The sequence below is a fragment of the Moschus berezovskii genome, chromosome 8 (assembly GCF_049115385.1).
Source record: "Moschus berezovskii isolate FMDL1 chromosome 8, NW_MosBer_1.0, whole genome shotgun sequence".
In the NCBI taxonomy this organism is placed as follows: domain Eukaryota; kingdom Metazoa; phylum Chordata; class Mammalia; order Artiodactyla; family Moschidae; genus Moschus; species Moschus berezovskii.
This window is the reverse complement of record NC_142467.1, coordinates 8,511,363-8,536,918: the sequence shown is the minus strand read 5'-3', so window position 1 is coordinate 8,536,918 and position 25,556 is coordinate 8,511,363. Positions and strand designations below refer to the sequence as shown.

Sequence of the window (25,556 nt, the reverse complement as noted above, 5' to 3'; positions counted from 1 at the left end):
GCCTTTTCTTAATCTCTTCTTCTGTTAGGTTCTTAGGCTTTCTGTCCTCTCATGTTTCCATCGTTACATGAAACGTTCCCTTAATATCTCCATTTTATTCAAGACATCTCCAGTCTTTCCCATTCTGTTGTTTCCCTTGGTTTCTTTGCATTGTTCATTTAAGAAGACCTTCTTATCTTTCCTTGGTATTCTGTGGAACTCTGCATTTAGTTGAGTGTATCTTTCCCTTGCCTTTTGCTTCTCTGAGTCTAATAGAGAGTTCTTTCTTAGGTGTAAACTGAATCATGAGGCTCCTATTAAAAATTCTCTTGTGGATCCTCATTGACCACAAGGTAATAATCAGATTTTTAAGGCTGGCATACAAGGTACTTCATGGCCTGCCCTCTGTACTACAAACCTTACAGTAGAAATCATAGCAAATAATGAACTCTCACCTCAATATGTCATGCTGCTTTGTTCCTCTGCCCTTTGCGTTTATTAGCTTTGCTTGGAGTGCCTTTCCCTCTCTTGTCTGCTTTTGAATTCTTGCTGCCCTTATAAATCTTCCTTATATGCTTAGATCTTTATTTTGGCAGTTAATTTCTTCTGTAATTTTTTAGTTATTTATACCTTTTGTTAAACTAAAACAGTTTGAGAAGGATCACAGCATTATGCATTCTAGTATTCCCTTATAATGTTCAGTATAATTATTTTTTAGAGAGAACAGAACCTCATTTTACCAGTTTTGCTGTATAATTACTTATAACCTCTTCCAACATTGAAAATTTTCACATGTAAAAAGAAAGATGTGTCAAAAAATACCTCCTGGAAACAGAGGTATTTTTTATTTGAATTTGTTGCCTGCCATTATGTGTTTGCATATATATCTTTTTAAAGTAATGTATATATTTTAACACTTCTGAAAGGTTTATACAGTGGGTCCAGATTATGCCCATGCTGAAGCTCGAAAATCTCCTGCACTTGATGGCAAGGTGGAACGAGATAGTGAAGGAAAAGAAGTAAGATACCCTGTTATTCTCAATGCACGAGAGAAATTAATTGCTTGGAAAGTCTGCCTTGCTTTTAAGGTAAGATGTTATGCAGGCCATGGAGACTCGTAAAAATTTGAATTTTCTTTTTTGAGTGAAAGAGATGTTGTTTGGGCTTATAATGGGAAAGAAAAGTAAAGAAAATGAAGTGGTGTATCTGAATAGTTTCTGTTGAACTTTACAAAGGATTCTTGCAGTGCCATTAATAAGAATATATGATAAATGAAGGCCTTTCCTTCTTATTCTTTCTTCATTATATAGAAGGAAACTGACAGTTTATTCAGAAACTACAATTATAGAAGGAAACAACTGAAATGGTAGAGTTATAGGAGTATTTTTTTAATACACTCCTATAACAAAACTGGTTGTAAGTATTTACTCATAGAATTGATACATGAGTTATTTTGTTTTTTAAGGAAGTCTTCCACCTTTCACAGTTGATCATTTGGCCTGTTAAATATAGTAAAATATGTTCATGAAAACTACTAATAAATACACTTTTTAAAAACACTTTTTACTTAGATATTTGACTTGTTCTCTCAATCTGTATTATTAGGGTTTGATATACTGTACAATAAAGATTAAAACAGGAGTAGTACAACTTGCATCACAAAGAGGATAAATTTTACCTTGTTGAAGCTTTGTCTTGGATATGTAACTTAAAACTAGTGTGTATTACTAGTTATTAAATAATAAATTCTTTGTGTCTTAATAATTTGAAGTCTCTCATGGAAGGAATCTTAAACTGTGTTATGATAGCTTTATATTAATTGGTTTTTATATGAACTGTTTTAACTTTGTAATGCCAGAATTCCAAAAGCCATGACTTAAAATCATATTATACTAACACATGATGGTTTGAACATAAAACCTGGAAGATCAGAAAATTCCTAGCACCTCAGCAGGAAATTTATACATTTTTATCTCCCAAATAAAGTAAATTTGTTTCAGGGGCTCACAAGTGTGTAGTTGTCAGAATTTAAATGATTCATAACAATAATTGGACATTTCTTCTGGATTGTGTCTTCAAAGCTTTCTCCTCTTTTTTTTTCTTTTTGGTTTTTTTTTTTTTAATTAAAAATGTTAGAATTTCTGCTAGCATAAAATTTATCAAAGCCTTTAAAATTTTTTTACTTTTGTATTTTAATTAAACATTAATTGAAAAGCTTCTTGAGTTCTTGGCCTCTCTAGTCTCTTAAGCATTATTGTTCTACATTTACTTCATAGACAAATTTAAATAATCATGTGGCATGTGCTGTATATTTTAGAGTATTCAAGTTACAGATAAGTAGCTTCCTTGTTTTTTACTTATTTTGAAGTAAAGGGCACTTATAAAATTTGTATTCTAATAAGACTGGAAAACTCAGTCTTAATTAAATGGAATTTTAAAGTGTATAATTTATTTTAAATAGCAAACAGTTTGTGGCTTTGATTTGCTACGGGCCAATGGACAGTCCTATGTCTGTGATGTGAATGGCTTCAGTTTTGTGAAAAATTCCATGAAGTATTATGATGATTGTGCAAAAATACTTGGGTAAGATTTTTTTTCTTTATATTTCTTCCTCTTTACTTTTGTTATAGTTAGTGCATATTCGTTATTCAGAAAGCAAATAATTGTAAATACCAGATGATCAGGGCTTTATAAGTACTCTAGAGTAAAAAATCAGTGTTCGTAAAATGACATCCCCCCAAATCCTGAATTACATTTTGGGTTGCGTAAGACAAATTAATTTATGAACAGTGTAAACTTTTAAAGTATTTAACCTCATAGATTTAGAAATGCTATATGACAATGGTTTACACAGTGATGGTTGATCAGTCATCAAAATGGCTGATTTATTAGATTACCTTCTCAAGTTTTTGTTAGGTAATTATAGTATTTAGTGGTACAGTATTAACATTCATGAAATAAGTAACGAGAATAAAATAGAAATAATTGGAATTTAGAAATCTTGAATGATTCGACTTTCTACAAGCATGCTGCTGCTGCTGCTGCTAAGTCACTTCAGTCGTGTCCGACTCTGTGTGACCCCATAGGCGGAAGCCCACCAGGCTCCCCCTTCCCTGGGATTCTCCAGGCAAGAACACTGGAGTGGGTTGCCATTTCCTTCTCCAGTGTGTGAAAGTGAAAAGTGAAAGTGAAATCGTTCAGTCACGTCCGACCCTTAACGACCCCACGGACTGCAGCCTACCATGCTCCTCCATCCGTAGGATTTTCTAGGCAAGAGTACTGGAGTGGCTTGCCCTTGCCTTCTCCATCTACAAGCATATGTTACTCAAAGTAATCTCACGAGATTATCAAGTGAACATAAAAGAAATTACTGCGTACAGAAATCCCATTTTTGTATTCTTTGACTTATTTTCATACATATTGATTTAGAAGACTTGAAAGACAATTTATAACATTATTTATTTATTTTATTTTTGGCTGCACTGGCTTTTCATTGCTGTGTGCAGACTTTCTCTAGTTAAGGAGGGAGGGGCTCCTCTTTGTGGCTCTACGCAGGGTTCTCTCTGGCGGCTTCTCTTGCTGCAGAGGAGAAGCCCCAGGCACACAGGCTCAGTAGTTGTGGCACATGGGCTTAGCTGTGCTGGAGGGAGGAGTCCACCGGACCAGGGATCAAACCCACATCAGGGAAGTCCTGACAAGGGCTGTTTTTAACCATCTCAAAGTATGTACGACAAAATACTTATGTCAAAGCCATAAAAAACCTAGCCTTTAAAATATATCTTAATCATTGGAGTCAGCAATTATATTTCAGAGGTTTGTGAACTTATCCTTAAAGTAAAATTTAGGGGGGCTCAGTTAAATTTTAGCGTGAATAAATGCTAAATGTAAACAAAACAAAATATGTCCTGTAATTATGTAAATTTTCATTGTTAACCTTTTTAGCAAACTGTAATAGAAATTTGTTGAAAAATGAACAGTGGTATTTAAAATAGCTTTATAGGTGATCAATAAAAGCTGGTAAGAAATACTCAGTGTCCACAGAGATAATCTTGGATTTTAGAATCTATGGAAGTAAATAGGCAGCTATAGTGATATGAAAGTGAAAGTCACTTAGTTGTGACCCCATAGACTAGCCTGCCAGACTCCTCTGTCCATGGAATTCTCCGGGCCAGAATACTGGAGTGGGTAGCTGTTCCCTTCTCCAGGGGGGGTCTTCCCAACCCAGGGATCAAACCCAGGTCTCCTGCATTGAAAGCGAATTGTTTGCCATCTGAGCCACCAGGAAACTTACTTGAATCCAATGTGGTTTATATTTTTAAAAAGTAAATAAGTAAATTCCAAATTCATAGTATCCCATTCAGTTCAGTTCAGTCGCTCAGTCATGTCCGACTCTGCGACCCCATGAATCACAGCACGCCAGGCCTCCCTGTCCATCACCAACTCCTGGAGTTTACCCAAACTCATGTCCATCGAGTCGATGATGCCATCCAGCCATCTCATTTTCTGTCGTCCCCTTCTGCCCCCAATCCCTCCCAGCATCAGAGTCTTTCCAGTGAGTCAACTCTTCGCATGAGGTGACCAAAGTTTTCAGCTTTAGCATCAGTCCTTCCAATGAACACCCAGGATTGATCTCCTTTAGAATGGACTGGTTGGATCTCCTTGCAGTCCAAGGGACTCTCCAGAGTCTTCTCCAGCACCACAGTTCAATAGTATCAATTCTTCGGCGATCAGCTTTCTTCACAGTCCAACTCTCACATCCGTACATGACCACTGGAAAAACTATAGCCTTGAGCAGACGGACCTTGGCTGCAAAGTAATGTCACTGCTTTTTAATATGCTATCTAGGTTGGTCATAACTTTCTTTCCAAGGAGTAAACGTCTTTTAATTTCATGGCTGCAATCAGCATCCACAGTGTATGTTCTATATACCAGTTTAGCGTTGTTGATCTAATTTTTCTTGATCAGGATTGATTTTTTTCTTAGTTTACTTTTTGTGTACTGTATTCACATAATTACTAGATAGTTCGACTTTAACTTCTATGATTTTCTTTTGTCATTAACACCCAGGTTTGTCTTAAAATGAACTAGTTTGTTTTCTTTTTTTGTCTTGAAGGAATATTGTAATGCGAGAGCTTGCTCCACAATTTCATATCCCCTGGTCAATACCCTTAGAAGCTGAAGATATCCCGATTGTACCAACTACATCTGGAACTATGTAAGTTTGAATATTTTCATTTAGAAATTCCTTGTGTTTCCCTGTTGGCCTGTGCTATCACAATAAAGATTACATATCTGAATAATATTAAATACTTTACTTTGTATATTTTCATATGATTCACTTTCCAGATGGAAAAACAGATTATATGCTTTTACATGGGCTATTTAGAATGAAGAAGTTTCCCAGGTGATTCAGTGGTAAAGAATCCTCCTGCCAATGCAAGGAGATGCAGGATCCCTTGAGTCATATCCCTTGGTCGAGAAGATTCCCTAGAGGAGGAAATGGCAACCTACTCCAATATTCTTACCTGGCGAATCCCATGGACAGAGGAACCTAGCAGGCGCTGGTCCATAGAGTCATGAAGAGTTGCACACGGCCGAGTAACTGAGCACTCACACACGCATTTATACTAAAGATCCTTTCTGTTGTTAAAACCCTGAAAAATTTTTGGATAATTATAAAACTGTTGAATTAAGCCATAAGAATAAAGGAGGTTCCAGCAGATATATTACTTAAAGCTTCATGGTCAGTGGTTTACATTTTTGGTGCTCTCAGCATGTAAAGGAAAAATACACAGTTATATCTTGAAGTAAATTAATTAGACCAGTATTGCCAAAGTGTTTTATAAAATTTCTAGTGAAATTTACTACCTGAAATTCACTTGTTATTCATGTGAGCTAGGAGCTTTATGTTAGCATGTTAAATATTCTGAGGATTCCTGATTGGGGCAGAAGAGAGGACAAAAATACTTAATTTTGTTTTTAAACCAGTATTTCCAAACTTATTTAATACGAAATATATTTTCGGGTAACTTATTCTAGAGAGTTGTGTTCTGTGTCTCATAATTTGACAAATGGTAGTTTAAACCCTCCCTTGTGGCTCAGCTGGCAAAGAATCCACCTGCAATGTGGGAGACCTGGGTTGGGAAGATCTCCTGGAGAAGGGAAAGGACACCCATTGCAGTATTCTGGCCTGGAGAATTCCATGGGGTCGCAAAAAGTCGGACACCACTGAGCGACTTTCACTTTCTTTCATTCTTACTAAGACAGTTTTATCTTCCAGCAATTTAAGTTTGAAATACTTTTCTTCTTACATGGGCAAAGTAAATACAGCAGCTATATTTTGTTTGATTTAATGAAATCTCTGTATAATGATCTACCACACTGGGCAGGTAATTAATGAAGTTAGGGAATTATAGTCCATTTGGTTGTATCCAAAGTTAGTATCGTGATCTCTGGAGAAGAAGCAAATATTGTATGACTTGATATTACTCCCCCTGCAGCCTCTTAAATTCTTTTTAGGATTGACTTCATAAAATTAAAGCTAGTTGTTACAAGCGCTGTTCTTAATGGGAACGATCTTAAAGTTAAAAGATAGTTCCAAATAAACAATTAGATATATTAATGTTAGTTATATAATACAAATCTTTGTTAGTAAATTGAGAATGTTGTTTTTTTTTAACTTAAGGATGGAACTTAGATGTGTCATAGCCGTCATTCGTCACGGGGATCGAACACCAAAGCAAAAAATGAAAATGGAAGTGCGGCATCAAAAGTATGTTTAAAGGGGACAGTGTAACTCACAGGGTGTGGTAACTTAAGATTTCCGGTGGGCGCTTATCTGCTTTGAGTAATACTTCATGAGGAAAGACTGCCACTGTTTCTTCACCGGTGATATTTAAACCACTGGGAAAAATAACATCAAAACAAAATCCATGTTAAATTGTGTGTATCAGTATCAGAAAATTACTGTAGCAATGTCCATAAATGGTCATCATCCTGACTTAGCTTTTATTTGGTGTTGTAAAGATGAAAATTAGTAGAATGGAAGTTTATTACTTTGTTCAGTTAATCTAGTGATTATTAGTTTAATATGGTTTAGGAAAATACGAAGTTTTATCAGTCAAGTGAAAGAGTCATACTGTAGAGGGAAAGAGGGCACACAGTATATGAAGTCCAAAGACCCCAAGGTCGTTACCTGTTACTGATTATTACCTTAGTCCCTTATCTATCATTCATTATAGTTACTTGTTTTATGGAGATAATATTATTGCAAATGCCTCACAGTGTTCTGTCTCTTTTATAAGATTCTTTGATCTCTTTGAAAAGTGTGATGGATATAAATCTGGGAAATTAAAACTCAAAAAACCAAAACAATTACAGGCAAGTGCATTTGATTTCTTGTTGGGTTTTAAACTACTAATGGCAAAATTACATAAAAATTCAGTTCTTTATTCCTTTTACAGGAAGTGCTGGATATTACACGACAACTTCTTATGGAACTGGGACAAAATAATGATTCTGAAATTGAAGAAAACAAATCAAAACTTGAACAACTTAAGACTGTGTTAGAGATGTAAGTATCTTTTTGAAACCCTTAATTTTGATAACGACTTATAGTGCTCTATTTTTTTAAATATGTGTGGCTTTTCATGTTAATTTCCTTCACAGTTCGATCTGTTTTGCTTTTTCTTACTGTAAATCAGGTGAAATTAGTGAAAGTCTAGTAAGTTTTTATTTTTACCAGTGAGAAAAGAGAAGGTTCTGTTTTATAATGGTATTAATTTTGATGAGACCATCAAAAGAGAACATCACATTTGGATTGTCGGTGAAGTGCTACATAGGATGAAGGCCACATTGTTGACATTAACTATGGACTCAGTGCTGTTTAAATGAAAAATAACTTCACATTATGTTTTCATCAGGGGAAACAGGTGCCACCAGTATTCCTCTTACAAGATTTATTTCTTTGACCACTCAAAATTTTTAAAAAAATCATTATTTTCATTTTTAAAGACAAGGTAGAGTTTAGTTTTTCTTTAGGAGGTTGTATTGAGTGCTTATTAAATACTGTCTGTTGTATTTGCCATTTTATGTTTCAGGTATGGCCATTTTTCTGGAATAAATCGTAAGGTCCAGTTAACCTATCTCCCTCATGGTTGTCCTAAGACATCTAGTGAAGAAGAGGGTATGTCACTGTTAATGCCTGTTAGGTTTTAATTATACGTAGGAACTTGCTACTCATTGTTGATTACCTTTTTAATCTTCTGTCAGATAGCTGGAAAAATAATGTACAACTTTGGTAGCTGTTTGCTGTCCTTAAAAGGCCTTTTACCTTTTCTCCTTTAGGTAAAGGATACCTTTTATTATTTTAAAAACTGCTTAGGAGTGCTCTTTTATTCTTTAGAGCGCTTATTCCTTTATAACTAATTATTACTTAACGGGTCCCTAACCTATACAGGGTAAAAAGGAAGAAAACTCAAGAAGTAGGAAAAGAATATTTGGAAAAATACACCATCACCATGTTTCTAAAGCAGATATTTTTCTCCACTCAATAAATCAGAATAAGCGTTTAAAATGAGTCTCCTACGAGCAGTGAGCACAAAAATCCATAAGTTCATTTACTTTTCAAAAGAAAAATGGTCAAGGTTTTGGTAGCCATTTTATGGAGAAATGGAGAGGCCCAGTACAATAATAATAATAATCAGTCTTGCCTGTTATACTGGCAGAGTGTTTTCTTATTTTATTCTTTTTTAAAATGGTAATAAGGAATGCTGATGAAAATTCAGTGTGACAGAATTTTATCCACTGGTAGGACTGTAAATTGACAATAGCTCTTTGAAAAGTAATTCGGCAGTACATACCAAAATCTTCATGAGACTTCCCTAGTGGTCCAGTGGTTAAGCTTCCGCTGTAGGTGGCATGGATTCCATCCCTGGTCGGTGACCTGAGAACCTGCACGTTGCATGGTGCAGCTGGAGGGTGGGGTGCAGAGGAAACTTCAAAAATTTTTCATATACTTTGACCTTAATTATACTTAAAGAGAATCTATCCCAATGGGATAATCAAATCTTGAGAGAAAGATCTTCTATAGGGATATTCATAGTGGCCCACTATTTATAGGAGCAAAACTTGAAGTAAAGATTGAATGCAAGCAGAAATTTGACTATGTTGATCTTTATTCTGAAAGTTCACATATTGCTCTGTCTCACTGCATGATTAGTAACATGCAGCTTAATTATCTATATTTTGATGTTTTTATCAAAAGCATTCGATAAATATAATTAAAAAGTAAATTAATTACCTTTATTATAAGTGAACGTTGGTTTGCATGGTGAAGCATATACAATTACTGACTAGCCCCAGGGTAAAGAGTGATTTTCTTTCACTTTTAGTGAATAATTAAATTCTTTAGTGTTTATTGTGCTACTTTTAAAATGACCTTTGTTTCTGGAACCCAGTGCAGACCTTAGGACATAATAAAGAGTAGGTCAAAATTCAGGATAGAAACTCAGACGTCCTTTATGTCTGAGAAAATACTCTGTTCTGGAACACACAGATTCCACAACTCCAAATTTAAAAAGCTGATCTTGGCTGTATTTTATTGTATATCTCACTCGTAAATGTAAATTATAGTAAATATTAAGCTCTGTTGTCTTGTATCTTCTTAAAAGTTATACAAATCACTGGTTACTAATCATAAAAATGTATATATCTTCTTCCCTTCGGATAAAATTACCTTTTGTGTGGCAACACTGCAAAGACAAGCTCTGAACCTGTCATCAGGGAGCTCTTAACCTAGTATATCTAGTACAGCTAAAAACATCCAGCAAATACCGTTGGCTCTCATACCATTTTGAGAGCAGGGAAGGGAGAAGTTTCCTTTCAGAAAACTGGGAAAGCCTTCTTTCTAGAGTATGGGAGAGATTTTGAAATTTTAGTAAGATTTTAATAAGCGAAGCAAGTGGTATTCCTAGTAGAAGCAACAGCTTACACAGGATAGATACGTTTAAGGAACAAATTAATCTACATAAGGCCCGCATTCCACCGCAGAAGAGACAAAAAGAAAAAAGATCTTCGTGAAATATATCTGTGTAAAAGAAGAAAACCTGACATGAGTTCTATCCATTCACATGTATCGTAGACAGCCGACGAGAAGAGCCGTCCTTGCTTCTGGTTCTAAAGTGGGGAGGAGAACTAACCCCTGCAGGCAGGGTCCAGGCCGAAGAACTCGGAAGAGCTTTCAGGTGTATGTATCCTGGAGGTCAAGGTAAATCTTGGCGTTTCTTTGCTTCAGTTAAATTCAAACATCATCTTTCCAGATCCTCATTTTGAGATGTTATTAAGTATAGAAATACAGTGAGATAAAAATATAGCTTAAGTGATTTGAGGATTTATTTTCAGGAGATTATGCAGGATTTCCTGGTTGTGGTTTACTTAGATTACATAGTACCTACCGACATGACCTTAAAATATACGCCTCTGATGAAGGACGAGTTCAGATGACTGCAGCTGCTTTTGCAAAGGTATAAATAAATGATTTTAGAATTATTAAAATTTTCATCTGATAGAGCATTTTAAAGGATTTTTACTGAGGTAATATTTTAATATTCTAAATTGAAGACTTCAGACTAAAACCCTGAAATGACCATGACAATTTGTATTAATAAAGTTTGTTAAAACAGTAAGCATATACCCTGTGAAATTCTGCATGTAACAAAATAATAATTAAGATGCTTTCTATTTTACATACTAATTCTTAAATCTCTTTTGGCTTTTATTTAATGTGTTTAGGGTCTGTTAGCTCTGGAAGGAGAGCTTACACCCATTCTTGTTCAGATGGTGAAAAGTGCAAACATGAATGGCCTTTTGGATAGTGATAGTGATTCTTTGAGCAGTTGTCAGCAACGTGTAAAGGCAAGACTTCATGAAATACTTCAGAGAGACAGAGATTTTACTGCAGAAGATTATGAAAAGGTGGGTCTTGGCAAATTCCTACATTGTCAAATATTATGCACACGGAAAAATGCATAAAACATAAACTCAGAGCTTGTTGTATTACAAAAGCAAAGAGACACATAATCCCTATACAGGGGGACAGAATGTTGGAACAACTCTAGCCTTTGTGCGCCTCTTCCCAGTTGCAGTTTTTTCTTATCTGCTAGAAATAACCACTATTCTAGCTCTTTGTAGTCATATCCAGAATGCTTATTCAGATAAGTACGTGTTTGTAGCTACCGTAATCTCGGTTTGTATTTTTTAAGCTTCCTGTAATGGGATTTTTTTTTTAATGTCTGACATCTTTTTCTCAGTATTATGTTTGTGAAATTCATCCATATTTTTGAGAATTTCCATAGTTGATTAATTTTCATTTCTATGTAGTATTGTTTTCAGAGGTTGGCAAACTTTTTCTGTGAAAGGCCAGGTAGTAAATATTTTTACACCTTGCAGATCACATATAGTTACTTGTTGCATTATTCTTTACTTTTTTTTAAACCACCTTTTAAAAATTGTAAAAACCATTTATTAGCTCATAGGCTATTACAGGTCGTGTTTGGCCCACAGGCCATAGTTTGTTAATCTGTATTCTATTTTATGAATATGCTCCAATTTATATATGCATTCCAATATTGTTACAGTTTGGGGCTGTTACAGTTAATGCTGCCATGAATATTCATATATACCTCCTCATGTAGATGAGCACGTTTCTCTTGGTATATTACATTCTAGGAGGGCAAGTGTTGTGCCCCGCAGTGTGCTTATATTTCAGTATCAGTATATGATGTCAGACAGTTTTCCAAAGTCACTGAAGCAATTTATTCTCCCACCAGAAGTCCATTAAAATTGTCATTGCCCTACATAGTCTCTATTCTCAGTATTTTTGGACTATTCAATTTTGACTTCCTGAAGGTGGATGTATGGTAGTACCTTACTGTGGTTTTAATACTCGTTGACCATTTAGGTACCTTCTTTCATGAAGCCTACTCTTCAAGTCATCCTTTTTACTGCTAGTTGCCTGTGTTTCGCTTAATGAATGGTAGAATTTCTTTGTATATTTTGGATATGAGCTCTTTGTTATACATATTCTAAGTACTACCATCTACTCTGAGCCTTAATGACTTCCTTTGATCAAGTAGAAGTTCTTATTTTCCATGTATTTCCAGGTGAGTTTTTCCTTTATGTTCAGTTCAGTCGCTCAGTCGTGTCCTACTCTTTGTGACCCCATGGACTGCAGCACACCGGGCCTCCCTGTCCATCACCAGCTCTTGGAGCTTGTTCAAACTCATGTCCATCAAGATGGTGATGCCATCCAACCATCTCATCCTCTGTCATCCCTTTTCCTCATGCCTTCAGTCTTTCCCAGCATCAGGGTCTTTTCCAATGAGTCAGCTCTTTGCATCAGGTGGTCAGAATATTGGAGCTTCAGCATCAGTCCCTCCAATGAATGTTCAGGACTGATTTCCTTTAGGATGGACTGGTTGGATCCCCTTGCAGTCCAAGGGTCTCTCAAGACTTCTTTCCAACACCACAGTTCAAAAGCATCAGTTCTTTGGTGCTCAGTTTTATTTACGGTCTAACTCTCACATCCCTACATGACTACAGGATAAACCATAGCTTTGACTAGACGGACTTTTGTAGGCAAAGTAATGTCTTTCCTTTGTAATATACTGTCTAGATTGGTCATAGCTTTTCTTTCAAGGAGTAAGCATCTTTTAATTTCATGGCTGCAGTCACCATCTGCAATGTGTTTGGAGCCCAAGAAAATAGTTTGTCACTGTTTCCATTATTTCCCCATCTATTTGCCATGGAGTGATGGGACTGGATACCATGACCTTTGTTGAGTTTTAAACCAGCTTTTTCACTCTTCTCTTTCACTTTTATCACAAGGCTCTTTAGTTCTTCTTTGCTTTCTGCCATAAGAGTGGTGTCATCTGCATATCTGAGGTTATTGATGTTTCTCCTGGCAATCTGAATTCCAGCTTGCACTTCATCCAGTCCAGTATTTCACATGGTACACTCTGCATATAAGTTAAACAAGCAGGGTGACAATATACAGCCTTGACATACTCCTTTCCCAATTTGGAACCAGTCCGGTGTTCCATGTCCAGTTCTAACTGTTGCTTTTTGACCTGCATACAGGTTTCTCAGGAGGCGTGTAAGGTGGTGTGGTATTCCCATCTCTTGAAGGATTTTCCACAGTTTATTGTGATCCCCACAGTTAAAGGATTTGGAACAGTCAATGAAGCAGAAGTAGATGTTTTTTTGGAACTCTCTTGCTTTTCCTATGATCCAACAGATGTTGGCAATTTGATCTCTGGTTCCTCTGCCTTTTCTAAAACCAGCTTGAACATCTGGAAGTTCACGGTTCCCATACTGTTGAAGCCTTGCTTGGAGAACTTTGAGCATTACTTTGCTAGCGTGTGAGATGAGTGCAACTGTGCAGTAGTTTGAAAATTGTTTGGCATTGCCTTTCTTTGGGATTGGAATGAAAACTGACCTTTTCCAGTCCTGTGGCCACTGCTGAGTTTTTCAAATTTGCTGGTATCACTGCTGAGTTTTCCAAATTTGCTAGTATATTGAGCGCAGCACTTTAACTATGTCATCTTTTAGGATTAAAAATAGCTTATCTGGAATTCCATCACCTCCACTAGCTTTGTTCGTAGTGCTGCTTCCTAAGACCCACTTGACTTCAAATTCCAGGATGTCTGGCTCTAGGTGAATGATCACACCATCATGATTATCTGGGTCATGACGATCTTTTTTGTGTAGTTCTTCTGTGTATTCTTGCCACCTTTTCTTAATATCTTCTGCTTCTGTTAGGTCCATACCATTTCTGTCCTTTATCGAGCCCATCTTTGCATGAAATGTTCCCTTGGTTTCTCTAATTGTCTTGAAGAGATCTCTAGTCTTTCCCATTCTGTTGTTTTCCTCTGTTTCTTTGCACTGATCACTGAGGAAGGCTTTCTTATCTCTCCTTGCTGTTCCTTGGAACTCTGCATTCAGATGCTTATATTCTTTCCTTTTCTACTTTACCTTTAGCTTCTCTTCTTTTCTCTGTTCAGCTGGCTGTAAGGCCTTCTCAGACAACCATTTTGCCTTATTGCATTCCTTTTTCTGGGGGATGGTCTTGATCACTGCCTCCTGTACAATGTCACAAAACTCCATCCATAGTTCATCAGACACTCTTTCAGATCTAATCCCTTGAATCTGTTTGTCACTTCCACTGTATAATCATAAGGGATTTGATTTAGGTCATCCCTGAATGGTCTAGTGATTTTCCCCACTTTCTTAAATTTAAATCTGAATTTGGCAATAAGGAGTTCATGATCTGAGCCACAGTCAGCTCCTGGTCTTGTTTTTGTTAACTGTATAGAGCTTCTCCATCTTCGGCTACAAAGAATGTAGTCAGTCTGATTTTGGTGTTGACCATCTGGTGGTGTCCATGTGTAGAGTCTTCTCTTGTGTTGTTGGAAGAGGGTGTTTGCTTTGACCAGTGAGTTCTCTTGGCAAAACTCTATGAGCCTTTGCCCTGCTTCAATTTGTACTCCAAGGCCAAACTTGTTTGTTACTCCAGGTATTTCTTGACGTCCTACATTCCAGTCCCCTGTAACGAAAAGGACATCTTTTTGGGTGTTAGTTCTAGAAGGTCTTGTAGGTCATCATAGAACTGTTCAGTTTCGGCTTCTTCAGCATTACTGGTTGGGGCATAGACTTAGATTACCATGATATTGAATGGTTTGCCTTGGAAATGAACAGAAATCATTCTGTCATTTTTGAGACTGCATCCAAGTATTGCATTTTGGACTCTTTGTTGACTATGTTGGCTACTCCATTTCTTCTAAGGGATTCCTGCCCACAGTAGTAGATACAATGTTCATCTGAATTGAATTCACCCATGCCAGTCCATTTTAGTTCACTGATTTCTAAAATGCCGATGTTCACTCTTGCCATCTCCTTTTTGACTACTTCTAATTTGCCTTGTTTCATGGACCTAACATTCCAGGTATAATTTGCCTATGCAGTATTGTTCTTCACATTATTGGACTTTACTTCCATCACCAGTCACATCCACAACTGGGTGTTCTTTTCACTTTGGCTCCGTCACTTCATTCTTTCTGAAGTTATTTCTCCACTGATTTCCTGTAGCATATTGGGCACCTACCGACCTGGGGAGTTCATCTCTCAGTGTCCTATCTTTTTGCCTTTTCATACTGTTCATGGGGTTCTCAAGGCAAGAATATTAAAGTGGTTTGCCATTCCCTTCTCCAGTGGACCACGTTTTGTCAGAACTCTCCACCATGACCCATGACACCATGTAGGGCTTGGGTGGCCCCACATGGCATAACTCATAGTTTTATTGAGTTAGATAAGGCTTTAGTCCGTGTGATCAGTTTAGTTTTCTGTGATTGTGGTTTTCATTCTGTCTGCCCTCTGATGAATAAGGATGAGAGACTTTACTTTGGAAGCTTCCTGATGGGAGAGGTTGACTGGCAGAAAGTGCGTCTTGTTCTGATTTGCAGAGCTATGCTCAGTAAATCTTTAATCCAGTTTTCTGTTGATGGGTTCATTGTTTGGCCATTCACAGGCAAATCTGGCTCAGTCTCCCACTGTCCTCCAAAGTCAAATTCCCAGGGGCTTCTCAGTCCCTTTGCTGGATCCCCAGGTTGGGAAATCTGTTGTGGCTCCTACAACTTTCTTAACAGTGCGAGTATTTCTTTGGTGTAATTGTTCTGCAGTTTGTGGGTCATCTGCTCGGTAGCCCTCTGGTGGGGCTAGTGACGACCTTCTCCATGAGGGCTTATGCCACACGCTGGGTGACTCTGGTCTGCTGCAGCCAGAGCCCCTATCCCCGCAGCAGGCCACTGCTGACCCGTGCCTCTGCAGGAGACACTCAGACACTCAAAGGCAGGTCTGGCTCAGTCTCTGTGGGTTCAGTGCATTTTATTATTTATAATACCTTTTTCTAACAAGGGGGTTATAGGATATGTCCATGTGTGGTCTTCTATAAATTTTGCTTTTCCATGCTCATTTATCTTCCATTCAGCTAAAAATTGGCTTTTGTGCTTGCCATTAGATAAGGATATCAAAGTTGATATTTCCCCTCAACCATAAGTACATCCAGGTGTCTCAGCACCACTTCCTGAAAAGACTATCCTTTCCCCACTACCTTGTAAGATCAGCTTTATCATATGTGTGTAGTTTCTGGAACATACTTCTTTGTTGGCTTTTGTGCCATTGAGTGAGATCTCCCAAACCCTACATGGGTCCTTCTTCAAGTTTTCTTGACTTTTCATGTATTTCCATATGAATTTTAAAATAAACTGGCCAAAAGTCTTATTAGGGTATTGATTTAGATTGAATTAGATCTTAAGTTTGTGAAAAAACATTTTTAAAAAATTATTTTTGTTATAAATGGTACCTCTAAAATGGTTATAGTCTGTTGCTGCTATGTACAAAGTTTTTTTAATATTGATTTTATATATGTCAACTTTATTAAACTTATTTATTAACTTGGTAATTTATCTCGGTTTTTAAAAAACCTCTCCAAAAGATACCTACGGGTTTTTGTCTTCCTTTCCAATCTTTATGCTTTTAATTCTTTTTCTTGCTTTACTTTAATTGCTAGCACCATCAAAGCCATATTAAATTGAGTGGGTTTTCTGTGTTTGTTCATATTCTCAAAGGGAAAGCCTTTTTAACACTGTACATTAAGTATGATCTCTGTAGATTTTTGTTAAAAAGAGTTTTTGTCATGACAAGTTTTTACATTTTATATTGTCTTTCTGTCTGTTAAATATATGATTTTGGAAAGAGTCTACCTTGGTTCCTGGAATAAAGTCATTTCAAAAATACCTATCTCACTGGTTTGGGTTTACTAATATTATTGGTTAGGAGTTTTGCATTTATGTTCATGAGTCGAATTGACCTTTATTTTATCCCTGTTGTCTTTGTCTGCTTTCAATATCATATTATGCTATTTTCATAAAATTACGGAGTCCTCCTTGGGGGGAATAATTCATGTATATATGTTTCATTAGATATTTGGTAAAATTTACTGATAAATCCCATGGGCATTTTCTTTATGGGAAAGTTTGTACCTATTGTTCCTAGAGTAATTTAGTAATTTTTATTTATTGTGTCTTGTGTCTGTATTGTTGCATTCATCTAGAAATTTGTTTATACAGTCCTCTTCAAGTTCTTTGTAATGTCTGCGGGATCGGTAGAGATACTCCATTTTGTTTCATAACATTGTACAGTCTTTCTCCCCCCTTTTTTTTCTTAATCACCTTTGCCATAGTTGATCAGCGTTATTAGTCCTGTAAAAGAGCTGTCTTTCAGATTTATTGGTTCACTAAATTATACACTTGTTTTCAGTTTTATTAATTTTTATTGTTTATTCCTTCTACGTATACGGTTTTATTTTTCTCTAATTCTTAAAAACTAATGTCCCTAGAAGGATGTTTATTAAATCATGAACGTTCCGTCTGTTCTAAAACACATACTTTATGCCATAAATTTCCCTTGATACACTGTTTTGACTATATTCATAAATTGAGGTTTATGCCATTTGGGGCATTTTCTTATTGTGATTTCCTTGATCATAGGTTATTTAGAAGTGTACTTTTATAATTTCCAAAGCTATACATTTTTAAGTTATATTTTTGTTATTTCTAACTTTATATCATTCTGGTAAAAAAAGATAGTCTTCCTGATATTTTTTGGTCTGTTTTTTCTTTCTTTACTGTTGTATGTTAAATTTCCCACCTGTAATTATGGATTTTTCTTGTCTTTGTAGTGTCTTAATCTTTGTTTTATGTGTTTTGATGCCATGCTATTAAGTGCATACAAATTAAGAATTGGTATGTTTCAATGAGTATTTTTTTGCCTCAGAATACTTTGTCTGAGATTAATATAACTGCAAAATTTTTTTCTTGGTGTTTGTATAATACCCTTCGTATCTCTTTTGGTCTTTCTGAAACTATTTTTAGATGAATCTCTTAAAATCTGCATGTAGTTTTTTTTAGTTTGTTATGAAAATCTTTGTTTAGGGCGGTTATTTCCTTTGTATTTTAAAATGCTCAAATTTATGTATGAATCTATTATCCTTTTAAGTGCTTTATATTTATACTGCCTATTTTTTATTTTCTCTCCTTTCGTGCTTCATTGGAATTGGTACTTTTTATTTATTTATTTCCCTGGTAGTTTTAAAATTGTTTTTGATTTTATTATTTGTTTTGTCATTACTTCAGAGGTAACAGTAGGCTTTAATGACATCTACCAAATGAATGTTTACATCATGCTCTTACCTTCTTCCTGGTCAAGGCAAGGACTCTAGAACTAGAGTGTTTTTCAAACTTATACTTGAATGAGAGTCATCTAAGATCTTGTTAAAAATGCAGACTACAGTTTAAAACTTTTTTGAATGCCAAATGTAGAGTTTATCAGATTTCCACCTCTGGAAATCCTGGATTTCACTTTTGTCCAAGCTTCAGTCGTTAGATTCACCCAAACTGACTAGTTCACCATAACAAGAAGTGGAATTCCACTTTATATTTTTTGTATTTATAGAAACTTATTTAGGGTTAAATTGCCAAGCACAGTTTCAACAGTGAAAATTGAAACTGTTTTCTCATTAACGGCTTTTGTTGACTTGGAAGAAATCTCATCACAGAGGCATTTACATGGTGGTTAAGAGCTCAGGTCTCTAGCCAGGTTACCCGCTTTTTTATGCCACTGTTTACATACTGGTGGTTTGATCTTGGGTAAGGTGCTTTAATCTCTCATAAGTACCTCATCTGGAAAAAGCAATGATAATCATTATCTTAGAGTTATTACTTGTCAATATGTGTCAGATAGTTAAACCATATTTTCAAATACCAAGTGAGTCAGTAAAATATCACTATGTTAGAATAAAATCTCTTTGTTAGAGATTTTAGAGCACTCTTGTTAGATTTTCCTTGTGGATAATCTAATGTTAGCTAAGGCTTAGGATTTTTTTAACATGACGTTTTTAGTTTTTTATTTTCTCCTCTATATCTGGGGATTTAATTTGTAGTTTGAATTTAATCTCCAACTGCTAGAAAATTTTGTATATTGTCCTTTTGGTCAGTTGAGCATAACCAGATATAAAAATATATACTCTATCCATTTGTAGCTTACTCCATCTGGAAGCATTTCTCTTATCAAATCAATGCATTTAATTAAAAATCCTGTAAAGACCTGTGACACGGTGTATTCCTTGATACAAAGTTTGACTTCTCAAATCAGACATCGAATGGAAGATCCCAAATCATCAGGTAAATATTTTGTTTTCCTTGGGTCAGAAAATAAAAATCACTATCCCATTGCTGTAAACATTTTAAAATAAGATGCACCAATCATAAAAAAGCTTTAATGCTGTCAGTTCAGTTCAGTTCAGTTACTCAGTCATGTTCACCTCTTTGCGACCCCATGGGCTGCAGCACACCAAGCCTCCCTGTCCATCACCAACTCCCGGAGTTCACCCAAACTCATGTCCATTGAGTCGGTGATGCCATCCAACCATCTCATCCTCCGTCGTCCCCTTCTCCCACCCTCAATCCCTCCCAGCAACAGGGTCTTTTCAGATGAGTCAGTTCTTCCCATCAGGTGGCCAAAGTATTGGAGTTTCAGCTTCAACATCAACCCTTCCAATGAATATTCAGGACTGATCTTCTTTAGGATGGACTGGTTGGATCTCCTTGCTGTCCGAGGTTTTCTCAAGAGTCTTCTCCAACACCACAGTTCGAAAACATCAGTTCTTCAGCACTCAGCTTTCTTTCTAGTCCAACTCTCACATCCATATATGACTACTGGAAAAACCATAGCCTTGACTGGACTGATCTTTGATGGCAAAGTAATGTCTCTGTTAAATATGCTGTCTAGGTTGGTCATAACTTTTCCTTCCAAGGAGTTAGCATCTTTTAATTTCATGGCTGTAGTCACCATCTGCAGTGATTTTGGAGCCCAAAAAATAAAGTCTGCCACTGTTTCCCCACCTGTTTGCCATGAAGTGATGGGACCGGATGCCATGATCTTAGTTTTCTAAATGTTGAGCTTTAACCCAACTTTTTCACTCTCGTCTTTCACTGTCATCAAGAGGCTCTTTAGTTCATCTTCACTTTCTGCCATAAGGGTGTTATCTTTATATCTGAGGTTATTGATATTTCTCCTGGCAATCTTGCTTCCAGCTTGTGCTTTATCCAGCCCAGTGTTTCTCATGATGTACTCTGCATAGACATTAAAGAAGCAGGGTGACAATATACCGCCCTGATGTACTCCTTTCCCAATTTGGAACCAGTCTGTTGTTCCTTGTCCAGTTCTAACTGTTGCTTCCTTACCTGCATATAGATTTCTCAAGAGGCAGGTCAGGTGGTGTGGTATTCCCATCTCTTTCAGAATTTTCCAGTTTATTGCTAAATATAAGTATTATTTGAGTTACTATATATCCAGCAAAAGAATAATAGCAAAGTTATAGTTGCTTTTAACTGTAGTAGTGTGAGAAAGATAATAAAACATTGTTAGTTGATTAATTATATAGCATTACCATACAGTTGGGGCTTCCCTGGTGGCTCAGTGGTAAAGAGTCTGCTTGCCAGTGCAAGAGACGGGTTCTATCCCTGGGTGGGGAAGATCCCCTGAAGACGGAAATAACAACCCACTTCAGTATTCTTGCCTGGGAAATCCCATGGATAGAGGAGCCTAGCAGGCTATAGTCCATGGGTTTATAAAGAGTTGGACGCGACTGAGCAGCTAAACAACAAACAAAAAACCATACAGATGAGCAGCAAACAGGCAGCATAGTAAGGAGAAAGCAATAGGAAGGTGATCTGTGCTCTGGTGCTAAGAGTGGCTTAGTTAATAACGTGGGAAACTGATGTATATAACATATGGAAAAAGGTCTTTTATAAAAACAGTTCCTAACCCATGTATTTATACCTTTGTTCAAATCTACAAAATATATGGTTGCTAAGAGTATATGCCTATGATGATATTTCCTAGCTTGTTAACAAGTTTAATATACTAAAATTGTTATGTTGTTTTAGATATTCAGCTTTATCATAGTGAGACCTTAGAGCTCATGCTCCGTAGATGGTCCAAGTTGGAGAAAGACTTTAAGACAAAAAATGGAAGATATGATATTAGCAAGATCCCTGACATATATGACTGTATAAAATATGATGTCCAACATAATGGTTCCTTGAAATTAGAAGACACAATGGAATTGTATAGGCTTTCAAAGGCATTAGCAGATATAGTTATCCCTCAGGTAAGTAGTTTCTACATATCAGTTTTCTGGTACTGTTATATAGATACTTTTAAAATATCTATCCACTGTTAAGAGTGAGTTGGTTTCTGTGTCCCAGTAAACCTATAACTTTAAAAAGGAAATTGAGTCGTTATGAATTTACAAAAACCTCTTGTATTAAATCACTGTGTGATTTTTTAATAGTTTGTGATGGCCTTTTAAAATTTAAGAATTGATACTCTTAATTAATTTAAAAATAAAGAACAAACAACTGAAAATACGATGGGATAAATCACTTTAGTATTTATTGAGCATTTATTGAGCACATGCCAGTGCTGTGCTATGGGAATGCGTGCAGAGTGGGAGGAAAAGGTAGTTGTGTCTCTATGTTAATTTGGAATTTGATTTTTTTTTTTACTTTATGTGAAAGTGTGTTGAAAAGAATATTTAGAGGTCAAGATGTAAATAGTTATTTGTATGGTGTGGTAGAGGGGTCTTTTTCATTATAGGAGAGTAAAAATAAAAGTGTACTAAAATTCAGATAACTGAAATTAATTAAACATGGAATCAGATTGATAATAACAAGTCAAGTGACAAAACAAGTTGAGATAAGAGATATGTTAGAAGAAAATAGTGACAGATGCCATTTGGAGATCTTTTATCACCTTCATTACTCAAAGATTATTTGGATATTGTAAAAGGGAGATTGGAGTAAATCACACATTTCCAACTGTGAACCAAAGTTAAAAAATAGGAAAATGAAATACAATTGATTCTTAAACAACGTGGGTTTGAACTGTAGTGCATCCACCTCCATGTGGATTTTTTTCAATAGTAAGTACTACAGTCCTGCATGATCCACAGATCCATGATTGGTTGCATCTGCTATGGATGCAGAGCCACAAATAAGTTACACTTACATTTTCAATAGCATGGAGGGTTGGCACTCCTAACCTCCACGTTGTTCAGGAGTCACTGTAAATGAAAAAGTGTAAGGATTGTATATTTTAAAAAAAGCCTCACTTAAAGATACTCATATATAGAAAACAATAGAGGTTCTTTAATAACTAAAACTGGAGCTACTGTATGATCCAGCAGTCCCTTTCCCTGCTATAGATCCAGAAAAGATAAAAACTCTTATTTCAAAAAGATGCATGCACCCTAGTGTTCATAGTAGTGCTGTTTATAATAACCAAGACATAGAAACAACTGAAGTGCCCATCAACATATGATTGGTTTAGGATTTGGTGTATACATGTATACTTGCATGTGGAATATCACTCAGCCATAAAAATAAAATATTGCAGCAACGTGGATGGACCTAGAGAACATTGTCCTAAGTGAATTAAGTCAGAGAAAGACAAATGTTATATCACTTGCACGTGGAATCTAAAAAATAATACAAGTGAATCAATATTAAAAAGTGGAAGCAGACTCATATACATAGAAAACAAACTTACAGTTACAAAAAGGAAGGAGAGGGGAAGGAATAAATAAAAAGGTTGGAATATAAACTGCTATGCATAAAATAGATAAGTAACACAAATTTACTGTATAGCATGGGATACTATATTCAGTATCTTGTAATAACCTATAGTGGAAAATAATCTGAAAAAAATATATAAAACTGAATCACTTTGCTGCACAATTGAAGCTAACATAGTACTGTAAATCCACTACAATTAAGTCGGCAGTTTCCCTTTCCTAATATTCACAGAATGTCCATGAAAACTGTAGAGACTTTGAAAAACTGGGAATTCAGACTTCACAACTAAGTATGTGTGTACCTGTTAAAGTTTAGCTTATCCTTTCAACATGCACGAGCAACTTTTTTTCTTTTTGGTCAGTATATATAATGTAGATAATTATAAATATATTGTTTAAGTCAGTGATTTGAAAATAAATTCATTTCAAAATAGAGTAAAAATATCTCATACTTCAAGAATATGCCTTTGGGACTCATTTTAAGAAACACACTTAGAAGACAAGAATTGACTCTCTGACAGCATCTTTCATTTGTTAAAGTTTTATTCTGAAAAACAAATTTTATTTTACACAATAAAAAGTTGTATTTTTATAACATTTTAAGATTAATATAAAAATGAACACACTAAATTTTGCAGAACTCGGTTTTAGCTACATGATATACATAGAAGATTATAGAACTAACACTGATTTGATTATATCTCTTTCAGTAAAGTTACTAAATCAGCATCTATATTTGTTATGAAATTCAAGAGAGAATTTATTCAGATTTTACTTACTAAAAATTTGAGGAGAATGGTTACTCTTAATTCTGATAAGCATGTAGTTAGTTTGCACTGGAAGCATACATAAGATTGATTTTTTTTTTCATTGTATTGAATTGCTTTTACATTATTCCAGGCTCAGTTCATCTTAGTTGTACTTACTCTTAAAATGAAGATTACTTTAAAGTATACTTTTAACAGATAAGCTGTAAATACGTGACCCTCTAAAATACTTTTTGTAGCTCTATGCATTTGTCAAGGTAGGCTTTCAGTATATCTTAATGTCTCACCTACTTGGTGGCTAAATAGATACACTAATGATTTATTAGCATAATCATGTCTTGTACGTGGCTTCTTTAATCTCAGGCCTCTTCTTTCTCAATTATGTATACTAAGAATTCTAGAATTGGGAATGGAAAGTTTGTTTCTAAGACTTGGGCTCAAAAGAAAACTTACATATTAATGAGTTTTAGATGATAATTTTTCCTCCTTCCATGGTGTATGTGTTTTAGGTATGTTAACTTACATAGATGAAGAAAATTTTCATTATGTCCTTGTAATTTAAATATTTATAATGAATTTTTAAAGCTTTGTAATTAAAAGAAACACTATAAGATTAGAAATGGTTAAGAAAAATTTGAGATATTTACCTCCCTCACTATTTGGTTTGACATTACTTATTATGACAGAAACTTGGGATTTCCTCTTTTTTAATGGACATTTGAATTCAGTTACTTTAAATTTTGTTATTAAAGTCTTCGTAAATCTAAAATCATAGACAAGAGATAGACATTTTCAATAACTGAACAAATAACTAAAACTGTAAACATTTAATTATAATGAAACTGTATAGTGAAAAAAAATGAGAAATTTGCATGTTTACTTGACAAAGATATTTTAAGCTTAGTGACTTGATGACTCAGTCAAATAATGTATTAGTTTGGCTAACTTAGATTGAGAGATTATCAGTATCTTTGTAAGAAAAATGTATATGTATTCTGCTATGCCTCAAAAAAAATCTGTTTTCACTCTTACATTGCATTGTTATAACTATGCTTTGCGAATTATGTAATTCTAATCACATTGTTGTTGCTCAGTTGCTAAATCATGTCCGACTCTTTGCAACCCTATGGACTGCAGCACGCCAGGCTTACCTGTTCTTCACTACCTCCCAGAGTTTGCTCAAATTCATGTCCATTAAGTCACTGATGCTATCTAACCATCTCAACCTCTGCCACCCTCTTCTCCTTTTGCTTTCAATCTTTCCCAGCATCAGGGTCTTTTTCCTACATATGAAAAACATGATTTATTACTTTTAGTTACTTTAACAGTTAATAGTTGTGATTATGGTATGTATTTTTGCTGTGATAAAAATTGGAAATACCCTGGCAATCCAGTGGTTAAGACTCGGCACTTGCACTGCTGAGGGCTTGGGTTCAGTCCCTGGTTGGGGAACTAAGATCCTGCAAGCTGTGTGGCACAGCCAAAAAAAAGAAGGTACTTTAAAAATAGTCACAGTGGGCTGTAACATCAAGCATCATGCCTGTGTAACATGCTGCCTTTGTCTATCCCCTTCACTCTACAACCAGTAAAATAAATACAACTCAACAAAGGTGCCTCTGCTTAACACACCAGGGCACCACAAAATTCTGTCCATCTTACACCTGAAAGTAGCCAGGCTAGAAAACAGAGGACATGCCTGTGTTCCCAGATCCCCAGTCCTAGTTGGCTGAGCCTTCAGCCTCAGAGAATGCAGTAGCTTTAGGAGTGGTGGCACACACAGCCCCAGCGTCTCAGCTGCAGTGGCACCCGTCGCCGTAAGGAACTGGGTGTTAGTGGTTATGGGGCCTGCGACCCCGTCCTTCCAGCCATGAAGGTCCTCCCACTACGGAGGTGAGAGCTGCAGCTCTCACCACCCCAGGAGTGGCAGTGCCCATGAACACTAACAACCCTAGACATGACAGGGGTACCTGTGACCCTGGCTTCCTTCCCCCACCTTATTTGTCCCATTGTAGTGGCGATGCCTGAAACCTAGGAGACCCTGGACTCAGTGGAGGGGCTCT

At 36.0% G+C, this 25,556-nt stretch overlaps 1 protein-coding gene across 10 annotated transcripts in view; it reads left to right on the top strand.

Annotated features, from left to right (window-relative positions):
• Positions 1-25,556, top strand: part of PPIP5K2 (diphosphoinositol pentakisphosphate kinase 2) — a 76,104-nt gene that overhangs the window by 20,287 nt on the left and 30,261 nt on the right. For 7 of the 10 annotated variants that reach the window (XM_088838439.1, XM_088838438.1, XM_088838435.1 and 4 more), the window contains exons 8-19: positions 906-1,067; positions 2,441-2,562; positions 5,093-5,194; positions 6,665-6,751; positions 7,284-7,359; positions 7,443-7,552; positions 8,079-8,164; positions 10,121-10,246; positions 10,381-10,502; positions 10,771-10,953; positions 19,133-19,274; positions 21,042-21,265. In XM_088838439.1, coding sequence (XP_088694565.1) covers positions 906-1,067; positions 2,441-2,562; positions 5,093-5,194; positions 6,665-6,751; positions 7,284-7,359; positions 7,443-7,552; positions 8,079-8,164; positions 10,121-10,246; positions 10,381-10,502; positions 10,771-10,953; positions 19,133-19,274; positions 21,042-21,265 — 1,542 coding nt within the window. The remainder of the gene's footprint in view (positions 1-905; positions 1,068-2,440; positions 2,563-5,092; positions 5,195-6,664; positions 6,752-7,283; positions 7,360-7,442; positions 7,553-8,078; positions 8,165-10,120; positions 10,247-10,380; positions 10,503-10,770; positions 10,954-19,132; positions 19,275-21,041; positions 21,266-25,556) is intronic. The other 3 variants (XM_088838440.1, XM_088838437.1, XM_088838433.1) reach the window with 1 other exon arrangement.